The sequence below is a fragment of the Pseudophryne corroboree genome, chromosome 9, assembly GCF_028390025.1.
Source record: "Pseudophryne corroboree isolate aPseCor3 chromosome 9, aPseCor3.hap2, whole genome shotgun sequence".
In the NCBI taxonomy this organism is placed as follows: domain Eukaryota; kingdom Metazoa; phylum Chordata; class Amphibia; order Anura; family Myobatrachidae; genus Pseudophryne; species Pseudophryne corroboree.
In genome coordinates, this window is record NC_086452.1 from 168,048,734 (window position 1) to 168,066,241 (window position 17,508).

General features: G+C 46.4%; 1 protein-coding gene across 5 annotated transcripts in view; it reads right to left on the reverse strand.

Annotated features, from left to right (window-relative positions):
- The window catches only part of PKN2 (protein kinase N2), a 308,544-nt gene that overhangs the window by 42,395 nt on the left and 248,641 nt on the right, over window positions 1–17,508 (reverse strand). For all 5 annotated transcript variants that reach the window (XM_063939946.1, XM_063939945.1, XM_063939944.1 and 2 more), the window contains 3 exons: window positions 8,429–8,572; window positions 604–679; window positions 310–484 (listed from right to left, as the gene is read on the reverse strand). In XM_063939946.1, the coding sequence (XP_063796016.1) occupies window positions 310–484; window positions 604–679; window positions 8,429–8,572 (395 nt within the window). The remainder of the gene's footprint in view (window positions 1–309; window positions 485–603; window positions 680–8,428; window positions 8,573–17,508) is intronic.

Consider the following 17,508-nt stretch of genomic DNA (forward strand, 5'->3'; position numbering starts at 1 on the left):
CCAGGTTTTAGGGTTTTATTTCTGCTGACAAAACTGATTCACAGTTTCCACAGCACAAACCTACTGTGAAGCACTGCAAAGATAGAATACAAGGGTTGAAAGCTTATACAATCTTGGGATGCGAGAAGTAGAATATGTACCGCAAAGTACTTGAAAACCAGAGGAATGTAGAGCCTAAACTTATTCAGTTTAGTGCAGTAAAGTTAGTACACTGAACGTATTACACCCCAAAATGTGACTAACAGCGGACAATGAAGGGAATACAGAAGTTTAGCAATAAAACACTCTTGCCATGCCACCATTCTGTACCTGACTGATGGCGATAATTCTACATTCCGCGTGTCTACAATCGGAACGGAGCTGGTAACCGGGACCTGCGGACTGTAGGTGCCAGAGTGATTGACTGTGGGTATTGCTCTTCTCACCAATCGCCCCCAAGTGGCAATGTTTATATTCATCTGTGGCGCTCGAAGGAATGTTTTACCTGCGAAATGCAACACCCAATAAATACATAGACAGAAGAGACAATGAAACAATAGCACCACTGATTGGTAACGGAGAGCAAGGCTAACCCTTCTCCTGGAGATTTAGCCACCATATTACCTTGTTGTTTTGAAAATATTTTCTTTTGCCTCTGAAGCTTCGGTCTTCTTTCAATAACTGGATTGAAAAAGGTAACCTGTACATTGAAAAAGAAATCAGATTCTATTTATCTGCAGTTTCAGTAGTAGGTATAAATTAGACTTAAGGTATTCTTGACATTTTGCAGTAACTGCTGCCAAGAATACACATTGTCCTCGTACACTAATGCTGCAGTTGTGCCAAACATCCCTTCTTGATGAGTAAGGCTAATGCAACTCTGCTTGCACATAGCATCTTTTATGCACAAATGTGTGCCTTAATCGCAATGCGACAAACCACTTCAAAAGAATGCACAGATTAATTTGTTATGCAACACTTCTATGTGAGAGGGAGTCTGTATAGGAGATCACTGGGGGGTTTTCACGCCAAGTTCTATTCTTTGTATAAAGATGATTCAGACTCAGTCGCACATAGATATTCAAGTGTTGCATATCAAATCAGTGCAGTTTTGTGAAGATGTTTTGTCGCATCAGGATTAAGGAGCACATTTCGCGAAAACGACCCATGGTTTTTTGAGGATAGGTGTATGAGGACATATCCGTAGCTTTCCCCATCCCTTTGTATTGTTTTAATTTAGAAACCTAGAATATTGTTGCTGCAGGACTTAACCAGGTGATATAAAATGTGTTACTAAGCTCATATAGCAGAGATCCGTCTTATAACCACAGATCCGTCCTATAACCATCTAATTCAGAAATGATAAGCATCACACAAAATACAATAGATTCAGGACTGTCCTTAATAGTCTCTCTGCAAATGGTATCAGCAGTGGTAATAAAGTATGACTAGACTACACTAATACAAGCCACAATGCAGCAAATATGTACAAAATTGCTACCAAGAGTTATAATATATAATATATATATATATATATATATATATATATATATTGTTTATTATGCTCCAGAAACAAAACCAAGGGTTGAGAATCTCCATACCAGACCCCTCTTTAGTTTACAGCAGTCTAAAACATATGTGCTGCAATTAATATCCAAGGAAGCGGTTAGAACAGTTAGCAACCAACTACCTCAATTATTATTCTCTGATTCCTTAAACAGAAATTATTCTATATATTTTATTACCATATTTACAAACAGGGTTGGTGGTACTCCCCAGAGTCAGATAAGCATTCATTTGGAACTATATAAAAAACAGACTACTCTTTATTTGGGGTCACTATTACAAAAAAAAATCCAGATCATTAGTATATAAGAACTAAAATCATTATAATTTATTGGCTATGGCTTAAAAAAGATAATTTTAAGTCCACAGTAACGCAAAAAGTAATTTGTATATAAAAAAAAATCATATGTATTAATGACCGTTTAAATAAACAGATGTTTTTTCTTGGAACCCCAATTGGTTGTGATTTCTTTATTCTTTATTCAATTTCACCTATGCTCAAGAACTCTGGACCCAATAGTAATAATAAAAGGATTAATCCTACAATTATCTGTCAGTGTTCTCAACCTTCCAAGTCAAATTCATGAATTTGTTAAGACTCATACTACCAGCAGTGATGTGAACAAGCCCTATGGGTGAAACGCGTTGTCTGCACATATAGTGCCTCTGTGCACGCAGGGCACTACGGACCCGCTTCTCGCAGTGTTCTCCCTCCATTGTTAATGCTTTCTACAGCATGGCGAAAATTACTTTTTAATAGGCTGTGGACTGCAAATGATCTTTAATGCATATCCCAAAAGTACCCAAATGTGTTTGAATCACGGCGCCCTAGAGTATCAGATATTTTTCATTGCACCCCTAACCCAGTTTCTTATTGAGAAATTTAGAAAGAAATATTAAATTAAGAAAATTGTGTTTATATGTCATCCTTGGGCTCGGTTGTGTGGTGATTGCCAAAACTTGCTTCTGTTTGTCCACATATTTTATGATTGATAGCCACAAGCTCTGGTTTTGCTTATTACATTGAGCATAAATAATTTGAATTGGTCCTGGACCACCAACCCGAGGCACCCCTAGAAGTATCATGAGGCATACTGTTTTAGAGCTACTGGCATATCCAATTAAAATTATTTTAATTCTTATGTACGTATAATCTGGGTTTTTTTTATGTGTAAGAGTAACCCCAATAACTAGGATTTTAAATTACCTACCTGTAAATCTTTCCCGTAGTCCGTAGGGGATACTGGGAATCCATTTAGTACCATGGTGGTATAGACGAGTCCACTAGGAGCCATGGGCACTATAGAAATTTGATTAGGTGTGGTGGCTCCTCCCTCTATGCCCCTCCTACCAGACTCGGTCTAGGAAACTGTGGCCGAGGAGACGGACATACTTTAAGAGAGGGATAGATAAGGACAGTGGTGAGATTCCAAAACAGCACACAAAAAAGAGGAAAGCCATGCTAACCAAACCTGAAACAGGAACAGCAACATCTGAACCAAACATTACTTAACCAAGTAACAGTGCAGGAAAAACGAAGCACAAAGCGGATGCTCAGTATCCCCTACGGACTATGAGACAAGGATTTACCGGCAGGTAATTAAAATCCTATTTTCTCTTATGTCCTAGGGGATACTGGGAATCCATTTAGTACCATGGGAAAGTACCAAAGCTCCCAAACCAGGTGGGAGAGTGCTGAGTATCCTGCAGAACTGATTGACCAAACTGAAGGTCCTCAGAGGCCAAAGTATTGAACTTGTAAAACTTAGCAAACGTGTTCGAACCTAAGTAGCTACTCGGCAGAGCTGTAAAGCCAACACACCCCAGGCAGCCGCCCAAGAGGAACCCACCAACCTTGTAGAGTGGGACTGAACAGATTTCGGAATCGGCAAATCTGCTGTGGAATAAGCATGCTGGATAGCGAGCTTGATCCAGCGTGCAATTGACTGCTTTAAAAAAGGACACCCAATCTTATTGGGATCATAAAGAACAAACAGCGAGTCCGACTTCCTGTGATGAGCTGTCCGCTTCACATAGACCTTCAAAGCCTTTACAACATCCAAAGACTTTGAAGTAGCAGAGGCGTCCACAACAACCGGAAACCACAATAGGTTGGCTTATGAGAAACGCGGACACCACCTTAGGAAGAAATTGCTGGTACTTAACTTCTACCTCCTGTAACGGTTCAAACCAGTCCGATTGATGGAACTGCAGTACCAAATTGAGATCCAAAGGTGCCGTAGGAGGCACAAAGGGAGGTTGGATGTGCAGAACACCTTTCAAGAACGTCTGGACCTCAGGGAGAGCAGCAAATTGTTTCTGAAAGAAAAGAGACAAGGCCAAAATCTGAACTTTAATGGAGCCTAGGCTTAGGCCCACATCCACTCCTGACTGCAGAAAAAGCAGGAAACGTCCCAGATGAAATTCCACCATAGAATATTGTTTGCTCTCACACCAAGAGACATAATTCTTCCAGATACGATGGTAATGTTTAGACGTTACCCCCTTTCTGGCTTGGATCATAGTCGGGATGACCTTGTCAGGAATCCATCTTCTGGCTAGAATCAGCCATTCCACTTCCATGTCGTTAAACGTAGCCGTAAGTCTTGATAGACGAACGGACCCTGCTGCAGAAAATCCACTTGAAGAGGTAGAGGCCACGGATCTTTGATCAGCATCTCAAGAAGATCGGCATACCAGGCCCTTCGTGGCCAGTCCGAAGCAATGAGGATTGCCTGAACCTTTCCCTTTTTATTCTGTTTAGAATTCTTGGGATCAGAGGAAGTGGAGGAAACACATACACCAGCTGGTAGACCCACGGAATTGTCAGGGTGTCTCCCACCACTGCCTGTGGGTCTCTCGACCTGGAACAAAACCACTTGTGCTTCTTGTGGAGTCGAGAGGCCATCATGTCGAATTGTGAATATCCCCACCGACACGTCAACCACCGGAACACCTCCGGGTGAAGGCCCCATTCCCCCGGGTGCAGGTCGTGTCTGCTGAGGAAGTCTGCTTCCCAGTTGTCTACTCCCGGAATGAAGGCCGTCGACAATGCCACTACGTGTTTTTCCACCCAGAGGAGAATTCTTGACACCTCTTACATTGCTGCTCTGCTTTTCTTTCAACCCTGTTGGTTTATGTACGTCACTGCCGTCACAATGTACGAATGAACCTGAATGGCCTGATTATGAAGAAGAAATGAGGTGTTGTAGATAGCCCTGAGTTCCAGGATGTTGATTGGTAGGACGATTTCCTGACTTGACCATCTTCCCTGAAACTGCACCCCCTCGGTGACTGCGCCCCAACCTCTGAGGCTTGCGTCTGTAGTTAGCAGAATCCAATTCTGAATCCTGAACCTCCGATCCTCGACTAGGTGAGAAGTTTGTAGCAACCACAGGAGGGAGATCCTGGCTTTTGGGGACAGACGAATCCTCTGGTGCATGTGAAAATGTGATCCGGACTATTTGTCCAACAGATCCAGCTGGAAAGGCCTCGCATGACACCTTCCGTACTGAATTGCCTTGTAAGACGCCACAATTTTCCACAGAAGGCGTATGTACAGATGCATCGTGATCCGGGTTGGCTTCAGGACAGCCCAAGCCATCGACTGGATTACCGTTGCTTTTTCCTAGGGAAGGAATACTTTCTGAGACTGTGTCCAGTATCATTCCCAGGAAAGGAAGCCTCTGCGTTGGTTCTAGGTGAGATTTTGGTAGGTTCAGAATCCACCCATGATCCAGAAGTAGTCTGGTTGAGAGACCAATGTTCTCCAACAACTGCTCCCTGGACGGTGCATTTATCAGAAGATCGTCCAGGTACAAAATTGTGTTCACTCCTTGTTTGCGGAGTAGTAACATCATCTCTACCATCCCTTTAGTGAACACCCTCGGTGCCGTGGAGAGACCAAATGGCATAGCATGGAAATGGTAGTGACAGTCCTGCAGTGCAAACCGTAGATAAGCCTGATGAGGCGGCCAGATCGGAATATGAAGGTATGCATCCTTGATATCCAGAGACACTAGGAATTCCCTCTCCTCCAGACCCGAGATCACCGCTCTAAGAGACTCCATCCTGAATTTGAACACTCGTAAGTTTGGGTTCAATGACCTGAGGTTCAGAATCCGGCTTCGGTACTACAAACAAGCTGGAATAGTAACCCTTGTTTTGTAGATGAGGTGGAACTGGAACAATGACCTGGGTCTGTAACAGTTTTTGAATAGCGTCCTGTAAGGTTATTCTTGCCTCTTGTGAAACTGGTTAGCCTGATCTGAAGAATCTGTGAGGTGGGAGCTCCTGGAATTCCAGTCTGTAGCCCTGGGATATAATGTCTATGACCCAGGAATCCTGGCACGATCTTGTCCAGATGTGACTGAAGAATTTTAGCCGGGCTCACACTCGACTGTCTTCCAGGCATCGCGGTCCACAGTCATGCGGAAGGTTTTGAGGAAGCAGAGCCTGAGCTTTGTTCCTGTGAGCCGGCAGTAGCTGGTTTTCGTGGTTTACCTCTAGCACATCTGGCAGCGGTAGAGGAACCTCTGGCCTTGCCCCTAAACTTGGAAGTCCGAAAGGACTGTAAATTGGATCCTGAACAGGCCTTCCTAGCTGGGGCTACTGCAGAGGGTAGGTATGTGGACTTACCCGCAGTAGCGTTGCAGATCCATTTGTCGAGTTAATCTCCAAATAAGGCCTCACCTGTGAAAGGTAGGCCTTCCACGCCTTTCCTGGAGTACGCGTCCGCAGTCCACTGGCGTAGCCATAAACCCCTGCGTGCCGACACTACCATAGCTGTAGTGCGTGCATTAAGCCTCTCTCTTTCATGGCTTCCACCATAAAATTTTACAGAGTCCTGAATATGTTGCAGGAGCAAAATCTCCTCTTAAGGTAAAGTGTCTAACCCCTCAATTAGGTTACCCGACCATTTAGCAATGGCTCACGTAATCCACCCACATGCTATAGTGGGTCTCTGGGCCACCCCAGCAGCTGTATACAAAGAATTAAGCGTAGTCTCAATTTTGCAATCAGCCGCGTCTTTTAGGGAGGCTGCACTCGGGACAGGCAATACAATTTTTCGTGAGAGCCTGGAGACCAATGCATCCATTATCTGTGGATTTTACCATTTTTTCCTATCCTCAGGAGGAAAACGAAAAGATAACAGTTTAGGGATTTGAAATTTCTTATCTGGATTAACCCACGGTTCTTCAAACAGGGTATTGAGTTCCTTACACAGGAAAAGTAGCTAAGGATTTTTTCTTTACATTAAAGTAAGATTCCACACGCTCCTCTGTCACCTTATCAGGGATATTGAGGGCTTCCCTGATAGAATCTATGAGAGCCTCTATTACCTGCGACTGAGTACCCTCCACCACCTCTGACTCCACCTCACCCTCCTCCATTTCTGACCCCTAACTATCAGTCGGAGTGCAGGATATGGGCAAAGAACGATTTTGCGGACAAATGGCAGGGGACTGAGACGGTGGTATGGGTACAGAGTCTTTTTTTTTTTTATAAACTCAGCCATAGACTGTCTTAAGTATTGCGTCTTTCTCATTCCGAGATAATTTAGTAGAAATGGTGTAAATCATTCCCCTAATGGAGTCCAGCCACGCCGGTTCTGCACCACTAGCCTGGGAAGGGATACTACACTGAGTACACATTAGTGAACCCCCTGAAGAAGAGGAACACAGTGCCTTACATGAAACACTCTTTGCCTGACATACTGTAGCAGTGACAGCACACACACACAGAAAAAGATTAAATGCATAATTAACCCACAAAGAGCCCTTCCAGGGAGACACAGAAAGAGTATGGAACCAGCACACAGCACTCTAATCGCTAATGCCAAGCTTAGCTAGGCCGCAGACTAAGTACCTAGATTAGGGACTTCGTACACTAATAAGTTGCTCCCCCCCCCCTCCTCGCTGTGACCTCCTGGTACCGCCAAGGTAATCTGGAATCTCTCCGGAGGAGCTGCGCGTCCTGTCAGTCAGCGTCTGTGTCCGCTGCAGTAGGGAAAATGGCACGCGGTCTTCGTGCTCTTCTTTATACTGGCTGTATGTGTCTATGTGCATCAAATGGAGTAAACCCCCTTTTATGGCTGTGGTACCTGTCTGGGTACTGTGTATATGCTGTAGTGTACTTAGTCAGGAGACTCAGTCCGCCAGTTTAGAAGCTGTGCGTCTCTGTACCCTCATGCCGCCATAATGGCCGGCAACCCGCTAACCGCGAACGCCGGCTTAGTACTCACCACTCTTTTTCTTCTGGCTCTGTTAGGGGTGGCGGCGTGCTGCGGGAATGTATGCTCGCTGTGGTGGGGCTTGCAAATAGTTCCCTCAGGAGCTAGCGTCCTGTGAGCGGGGAACGGGACCATTAACCCTGAGAGAGGCTGGGCCATTCCACCCCACCCCTAAGTGCCAAGAAGCAGGCAGGCTGGTGCCATCCAGTCCTGCCTGAAAATAAACTCATAAAATAAATGCAGAAAACTCTTCAGGAGCTTCCAGAGATGTGACCGGCTACTCCGGGAACATTTTCTAAACTGAGTCTGGCAGGAGGGGCACAGAGGGAGGAGCCAGCACACCTAATCAAACTTCTATAGTGCCCATGGCTCCTAGTGGACCCGTCTATACCCCATGATACTAAATGGATTCCCACTATCCCCTAGGAAGTAAGAGAAAAAGGATCTTCATTTTTTCCCTCATTTTTTAAATGATTACTGATTAGGCTCCTTCAGCTGAAACATTTAACAAATGGGTACTTTATAGAAAATCTAAAAATAACTGGAATAATAATAATCTGCTTAAATATCCTTTGCCATTCCCAAACATCTGAAGGGAAGGAAAACACACAGATGGCAAGGAGCATAGCTAAACAGTTGCAAAGTTCTAACCTCTGCAAAGAGAGTGCCCTGTGGCTCCAGGTACAGACACATGCCATGCCGCTGATTGTCCAGGAAATCTTCTAACCTCAGAAACTTTACTGCACACAGTGATCTCCAATCCCGCCAGAACACTGAAATCTCCAATTCCCGGGACTAGAGGAAGAGTAAACAATGGTTATTAAATTTGAACATAAACCAAGGAAAAAACTTTTTTTCTAGAATAGACTCTTTTTTAAATCACAGCAAAGCCAAAGCCGGTTCGTAAAACTTTACAGGTTACTCTATAGACCAGCAGTAGGAAATCTATAGATGAAATAATTAGCATTAAAAAGTTTTTCGTGCACCATGATGCCGTAATCATAAAATGTTTCACTGTGAATTAGGAAATCTTTTTAACTATAAAAAGTTACCAACTTCAGCAAGTAACTGAGAAGTCCGTTAACAGGTAATCATCCGATAGAGAAGGGATTTATAGGGATGAAGTTAATTTGCCGGATGTCGGGATCCCGGCCGTTTAGAATCCAAACAACTGGAATCGTGGTGCAGTGGGGCTATTCTCACTCGTGGGTGTCAGAGTGGGAATAGAACCCGCAGCGAGCCACTAATCCCACATCAAGCCAACAAGGGGACTCTTTACGTTCGCCCCACTGCCGGCATGCCTTTGTTGGTATATTGACGGGAGGCATCCCGCCTGCCAGTAAATCATACTGATCTCGGATTTATATAAAAAAAAAAAAATAAGATTTTACTTACCGGTAAATCTATTTCTCGTAGTCCGTAGTGGATGCTGGGGACTCCGTAAAGGACCATGGGGAATAGACGGGCTCCGCAGGAGACAGGGCACTTTAACAAAGAATTAGGATACTGGTGTGCACTGGCTCCTCCCTCTATGTCCCTCCTCCAGACCTCAGTTAGAGAAACTGTGCCCGGAAGAGCTGACAGTACCAGGAAAGGATTTTGGTAATCCAGGGCAAGATTCATACCAGCCACACCAATCACACCGTATAACTTGTGATAAACTTACCCAGTCAACAGTATGAACAACAACAGAGCATGAACAACAACAGAGCATCAGTTCAACCCTGATGCAACAATAACATAGACCTTATTGCAGCAATAACTATATACAAGTATCGCAGAAGAAGTCCGCACTTGGGACGGGCGCCCAGCATCCACTACGGACTACGAGAAATAGATTTACCGGTAAGTAAAATCTTATTTTCTCTAACGTCCTAGTGGATGCTGGGGACTCCGTAAGGACCATGGGGATTAAACCAAAGCTCCCAAACGGGCGGGAGAGTGCGGATGACTCTGCAGCACCGAATGAGCAAACACAAGGTCCTCCTCAGCCAGGGTATCAAACTTGTAGAACTTTGCAAAAGTGTTTGAACCCGACCAAGTAGCCGCTCGGCACAGCTGTAATGCCGAGACCCCTCGGGCAGCCGCCCAAGAAGAGCCCACCTTCCTAGTGGAATGGGCCTTAACTGATTTTGGCAGCGGCAATCCAGCCGCAGAATGAGCCTGCTGAATCGTGTTACAGATCCAGCGAGCAATAGTTTGCTTTGAAGCAGGCGCACCAAGCTTGTTGGAAGCATACAGGATAAACAAAGAGTCTGTTTTCCTGACTCTAGCCGTTCTGGCTACATAAACCTTCAAAGCCCTGACCACGGGTGGTCTTCAGTATGCCGGCGGTCTGGCTCCCGGCGACCAGCATACCGGCGCTGGGAGCCCGACAGCCGGCATACCGACACTTATTCTCCCTCGTGGGGGCGCCACCGTGCCCGTAGCGTGGCGAGCGCAGCGAGCCCGCAAGGGCCTCATTTGCGCTCGCCACACTGTCGGTAAGCCGGCGGTCAGGCTCCCGGCGCCGGTATGCTGGTCGCCGGGAGCCCGACCGCCGGCATATCGTAGTGAACCCCTGACCACATCAAGCAACTCGGAATCCTCCACGTCAGTAGTAGCCACAGGCACCACAATAGGTTGGTTTATATGAAAAGATGAAACCACTTTTGGAAGGAATTGTGGACGGGTCCGCAACTCTGCTCTATCCCCATGGAAAACCAGATAGGGGCTTTTATGTGACAAAGCCGCTAATTCTGACACACGCCTAGCCGAAGCCAAGGCTAGTAGCATGACCACCTTCCACGTGAGATATCCTTTATCAGCGTAGGAATGACCTAATCCGGAATGCCTTTTTCCGCTAGGATCCGGCGTTCAACCGCCATGCCGTCAAACGCAGCAGCGGTAAGTCTTGGAACAGACAGAGCCCTTGTTGCAACAAGTCCTGTCTTAGAGGAAGAGGCCACGGGTCCTCTGTGAGCATTTCTTGCAGATCTGGATACCAAGTCCTTCTTGGCCAATCCGGAACAATGAGTATTGTTCTCACTCCTCTTTTTCTTATGATTCTCAACATCTTGGGTATGAGAGGAAGTGGAGGAAATACATAGACCGACTGGACCACCCACGGTGTTACCAGGGCGTCTACAGCTATCGCCTGAGGGTCTCTTGACCTGGCGCAATACCTCTGTAGTTTCTTGTTGAGGCGGGATGCCATCATGTCCACCTGTGGCAGTTCCCACCGACTTGCAATCAGTGCGAAGACTTCTTGATGAAGTACCCACTCCCCTGGGTGGGGGTCGTGCCTGCTGGGGAAGTCTGCTTTTCAGTTGTCTACCCCCGGGATGAACACAGCTGACAGTGCGCTTACGTGATTCTCCGCCCAGCGAAGAATTCTGGTAGCTTCCGCCATCGCCACCCTGCTCCTTGTGCCGCCCTGTCGGTTTACATGAGCCACAGCGGTGATGGTGTCTGACTGAATCAGAACCGGTTGACCGCGAAGAAGGGTCTCTGCTTGACGTAGGGCGTTGTAAATGGCCCTTAGTTCCAGGATGTTGATGTGAAGGCAAGTCTCCTGACTTGACCACAGACCTTGGAAATTTCTTCCCTGTGTGACTGCTCCCCACCCCCCGGAGGCTTGCATCCGTGGTCACCAGGACCCAGTCCTGAATGCCGAATCTGCGGCCCTCGAGAAGGTGAGCACTCTGCAGCCACCACAGGAGTGACACCCTGGCCCTGGGGGATAGGATGATTAACCGATGCATCTGAAGATGTGATCCGGACCATTTGTCCAGTAAGTCCCATTGAAAGGTCCTCGCATGGAACCTGCCGAAGGGAATGGCCTCGTATGATGCCAACATCTTTCCCAGGACTCGAGTGCAGTGATGCACTGACACCTGTTTTGGTTTTAATAGGTCCCTGACCACTGTCATGAGTTCCTGAACTTTCTCTATCGGGAGATAAACCCTTTTCTGGTCTGTGTCCAGAATCATGCCCAGGAAAGGCAGACGAGTCGTAGGAACCAACTGCGACTTTGGAATATTTAGAATCCAGCCGTGTTGCCGTAACACTTCCAGAGAACGTGCTACGCTGATCAGCAACTGCTCTCTTGACCTCGCTTTTATGAGGAGATCGTCCAAGTATGGGATAATTGTGACCCCTTGCTTCCGCAGGAGTACCATCATTTCCGCCATTACCTTGGTAAATATTCTCGGAGCCGTGGAGAGACCAAACGGCAACGTCTGAAATTGGTAATGACAATCCTGTACCACAAATCTGAGATACGCCTGATGAGGTGGATAAATGGCGACATGAAGGTATGCATCCTTTATGTCCAGAGACACCATAAAATCTCCCCCTTCCAGGCTTGCAATGACCGCTCTCAGCGATTCCATCTTGAACCGGAACCTTTTAAGGTACATGTTCAGGGATTTAAAATTCAATATGGGTCTGTCCGAACCGTCCGGTTTCGGTACTACAAACATGGTCGAATAATAACCCTTTCCTTGTTGAAGGAGGGGGACCTTGACCACCACCTGCTGAAGATACAATTTGCGAATTGCAGTTAACACTATTTCCCTCTCTAATGGGGAAGCTGGCAGGGCCGATTTTAGGTATCGGTGAGGGGGCATCTCCTCGAATTCCAGCTTGTATCCCTGAGACACAATATCTATTGCCCAGGGATCCAACTGGGAGTGAACCCACTTGTGGCTGAAATTTCGGAGACGCGCCCCCACCGGGCCTAGCTCCGCCTGTGGAGCCCCAGCGTCATGCGGCGGATTTAGTGGAAGCCGGGGAGGACTTCTGTTCCTGGGAACTAGCTGTGTTGTGCAGCTTCTTTCCTCTGCCCCTGCCAAGAAAGGACGCACCTCGGACTTTCTTGTTTTTCTGTGATCGAAAGGACTGCATTTGGTAATACGGTGCTTTCTTATGCTGTGAGGAAACATATGGCAAAAAATTTGACTTTCCAGCCGTAGCTGTGGAGACCAGGTCCGAGAGACCCTCCCCAAACAATTCCTCACCCTTGTAAGGTAAAACCTCCATGTGCCTTTTTGAGTCGGCATCACCTGTCCATTGCAGAGTCCACAGGACCCTTCTGGCAGAAATCGACATAGCATTTATTCTAGAACCTAGTAGGCTAATGTCTCTTTGAGCATCTCTCATATAAAGGACAGCGTCTTTAATATGCCCCAGGGTCATTAATATAGTATCCTTGTCTAAGGTATCAAGTTCCTCAGATAAGGTATCCGTCCATGCTGCTACAGCACTACACACCCAGGCCGACGCGATTGCCGGCCTCAGTAAGGTACCTGAATGTGTATAAATGGACTTCAGGGTACCCTCCTATTTTCTATCCGCAGCATCTTTGATGGTAGCCGTATCCTGTGACGGCAGGGCTACCTTCTTGGATAAGCATGTCAAAGCTTTGTCCACCCTAGGGGAGGATTCCCAGCATAACCTGTCCGTTGGCGGGAAAGGATACGCCATAAGAATCCTTTTGGAAATCTGCAGTTTTTTATCTGGAGATTCCCAAGCCTTTTCACATAACTCATTGAGCTCGTGTGAGGGGAGAAAAGTTACCTGCGGCTTCTTTTCCCCATACATATGAACCCCCCTGTCAGGGACTGGGGTTTCCTCTGTGATGTGCAACACATCCTTAATAGCTATAATCATATAACGGATGGATTTAGCCAATCTTGGCTGTAACTTTGTATCATCGTAATCGACACTGGAGTCAGAATCCATGTCGGTATCCGTGTCAATAATTTGGGATGGTGGGCGCTTCTGAGACCCTGTCGGCCTCTGCGATATAGGATCAGGCATGGGTTGGGACCATGACTGTCCTGAGGCTTCAGCTTTTTCTAACCTTTTATGTAAGGAATTAACATTATCATTTAAAACCTTCCACATATCCATCCAATCAGGTGTCGGTGCCGTCGGCAGAGACACCACATTCATTTGCTCCCGCTCTGCTTCCACATAGCCTTCCGCATCAGACATGTCGACACAAGCGAACCGACACACCACACACACAGGGAATGCCCTTTTTGAAGACAGTTCCCCCACAAGGCCCTTTGGTGAGACAGAGTATGTCAGCACACACCCCAGCGCTATATAACCCAGGAATAACACAGTAACTTAATGTTAACCCAGTAGCTGCTGTATATTGTGTTTTTAGCGCCTAATTATATGCCCCCCCCCCCCCCCCCACTCTCCTTTTACCCTTTTCTACCGTGAACTGCAGGGAAGAGCCTGGGGAGCTTCTTCTCACCGGAGCTGTGGAGAAAAAATGGCGCTGGTGAGTGCTGAGGGAGAAGCCCCGCCCCCTCGACGGCGAGCTTCTGTCCCGCTAAAATACATATCTTTTTGGCGGGGGCTCATACATATATACAGTGCCCAACTGTATATATGAGTACTTTTGCCAACAGAGGTCCATATGCTGCCCAGGGCGCGGGTGAGATCCTGTGTACGATCCCTCTGGAGATAATGGTGTCCAGTAGCCTAAGAAGCAGGACCTAGCTTCAGAGAGTAGGGCTGCTTCTCTCCCCTCTGTCCCACGATGCAGGGAGTCTGTTGCCAGCAGAGCTCCCTGAAAATAAAAAACCTAACAAAATACTTTCTTACAGCAAGCTCAGGAGAGCTCACTGAACAGCACCCAGCTCGTCCGGGCACAGATTCAAACTGAGGTCTGGAGGAGGGACATAGAGGGAGGAGCCAGAGCACACCAGAATCTAAATTCTTTCTTAAAGTGTCCATGTCTCCTGCGGAGCCCATCTATTCCCCATGGTCCTTACGGAGTCCCCAGCATCCACTAGGACGTTAGAGAAAAGAAAAAAAACCACCACCACGTGAGGCTTAGCAAAAGCAGCACCTCGTTTACATCAAGCACACGTCACAGACAATAAAGTCCCTACTTGCTACAAAGTTAAGACATTTACTTTATATATAAACAATGCATTTGATATTATGCCTAAAACATGCATACAAACCCATCTGTTATATAGCAGAAACTCGGTCTTGAGTACGAGGAAAACAAGTTTTGCTTGAACACTTACTACAAAAACGTTATATGCCCAATCAACGTCAGGTGAGGATTCACAAACAGTACTAGCGACATTTATCATAACCTGCTGTTTGCACCTATCCCTATCCCCAGACTGTCATGAGCAACTGCCTCTATTTCCCGGTTAGCACGCGTTTGCAATTTAGTGAAAATGGCCATACCTTACTCTTTGAATATCTGAATGCCATCCAGAAAAAGCAGCGCATAAGTGGCAAACCTGCATGGATATGCCTATGCTCTCTGTATTGGGTATGCAAAAACTAATTCAGCCAAGAAAAGCTGCAGAAACTGGCATAATACTCAGCATCAGACCCTAAAGTCATAAATCTGCAGCTATTATGTATGATTTGTTACAGTGTAAATGTTGCTTTATACTGACGTAGTATCTCAAATTAATGTTCTTCATTTTTTCAAGGAGGAGGAGGAGATTCCCACCCAGAAATCAATCTTCTGAATATACAAACGTAGAATAGACTCCCTACAGAACAGTCTGGCCTACTGGCCAGCTATCATGGTAGACTGTCTAATGCTGGACAGGCTTCACAAAGCAATAATATTTGGCCATTTCTCAGAGGGATATTAATGCTCAATTCCGCAAAAGATCCATACAAAACAAAATGTGTTTATGAAATAAAAGACAAAGAAGCAAAGGCTATGGGACAGAGACTTGTGCTGTGCACGAGCGCAATTACAGTAGTGGATTTTCTGCATACACCTCTAAAAAAATAAGAATTTACTTACCGATAATTCTATTTCTCGGAGTCCGTAGTGGATGCTGGGGTTCCTGAAAGGACCATGGGGAATAGCGGCTCCGCAGGAGACAGGGCACAAAAGTAAAGCTTTTACAGGTCAGGTGGTGTGTACTGGCTCCTCCCCCTATGACCCTCCTCCAGACTCCAGTTAGGTACTGTGCCCGGACGAGCGTACACAATAAGGGAGGATTTTGAATCCCGGGTAAGACTCATACCAGCCACACCAATCACACCGTACAACTTGTGATCTAAACCCAGTTAACAGTATGATAACAGAGGAGCCTCTGAAAGATGGCTTCCTAAACAATAACCCGAATTAGTTAACAATAACTATGTACAAGTATTGCAGATAATCCGCACTTGGGATGGGCGCCCAGCATCCACTACGGACTCCGAGAAATAGAATTATCGGTAAGTAAATTCTTATTTTCTCTATCGTCCTAAGTGGATGCTGGGGTTCCTGAAAGGACCATGGGGATTATACCAAAGCTCCCAAACGGGCGGGAGAGTGCGGATGACTCTGCAGCACCGAATGAGAGAACTCCAGGTCCTCCTTTGCCAGGGTATCAAATTTGTAAAAATTTACAAACGTGTTCTCCCCTGACCACGTAGCTGCTCGGCAGAGTTGTAATGCCGAGACCCCTCGGGCAGCCGCCCAAGATGAGCCCACCTTCCTTGCGGAATGGGCCTTAACAGATTTAGGCTGTGGCAGGCCTGCCACAGAATGTACAAGTTGAATTTTGTTACAAATCCAACGAGCAATCGACTGCTTAGAAGCAGGTGCACCCAACTTGTTGGGTGCATACAGTATAAACAGCGAGTCAGATTTTCTGACTCCAGCCGTCCTTTAAATGTATATTTTTAAGGCTCTGACAACGTCCAACAACTTGGAGTCCTTCAAGTCGTCTGTAGCCGCAGGCACTACAATAGGCTGGTTCAGGTGAAACGCTGATACCACCTTAGGGAGAAAATGCGGACGCGTCCGCAGCTCTGCCCTATGTCGAATGGAAAATTAAATAAGGGCTTTTATAAAACAAAGCCGCCAGTTCAGATACTCTCCCGGCCGAAGCCAGGGCCAGTAACATAGTCACTTTCCATGTGAGATATTTCAAATCCACATTCTTTAGTGGTTCAAACCAATTGGATTTGAGGAAATCTAAAACTACATTTAGATCCCACGGTGCCACCTTAGGCACCACAGGAGGCTGTATATGCAGTACTCCTTTGATAAAAATCTGGACCTCAGGGACTGAGGCCAATTCTTTTTGGAAGAATATTGATAGGGCCGAAATTTGAACCTTAATAGATCCCAATTTGAGACCCATAGACAATCCTGATTGCAGGAAATGTAGGAAAACGACCCAGTTGAAATTCCTCCATCGGAGCACTCCGCTGCTCGCACCACGCAACATATTTTCGCCAAATACGGCGATAATGCTTCGCGGTGACTTCCTTCCTTGCCTTTATCAAGGTAGGAATGACTTCTTCTGGAATGCCTTTTCCTTTTAGGATCTGGCATTCAAACGCCATGCCGTCAAACGCAGCCGCGGTAATTCTTGAAAAAGACAAGGACCCTGCTGAAGCAGGTCCCTTCTCAGAAGTAGAGGCCACGGATCGTCCGTGACCATCTCTTGAAGTTCCGGGTACCAAGTCCTTCTTGGCCAATCCGGAGCCACTAGTCTTACTCCTCTTTGCCGTATAATCCTCAATACCTTTGGTATGAGAGGCAGAGGAGGAAACACATATACCGACTGGTACACCCAAGGTGTTACCAGCGCGTCCACAGCTATTGCCTGCGGATCTCTTGACCTGGCGCAATACCTGTCCAGTGTTTTGTTGAGGCGAGACGCCATCATGTCCACCATTGGTTTTACCCAACGGTTTAATAGCATGTGGAAAACTTCTGGATGAAGTCCCCACTCTCCCGGGTGAAGGTC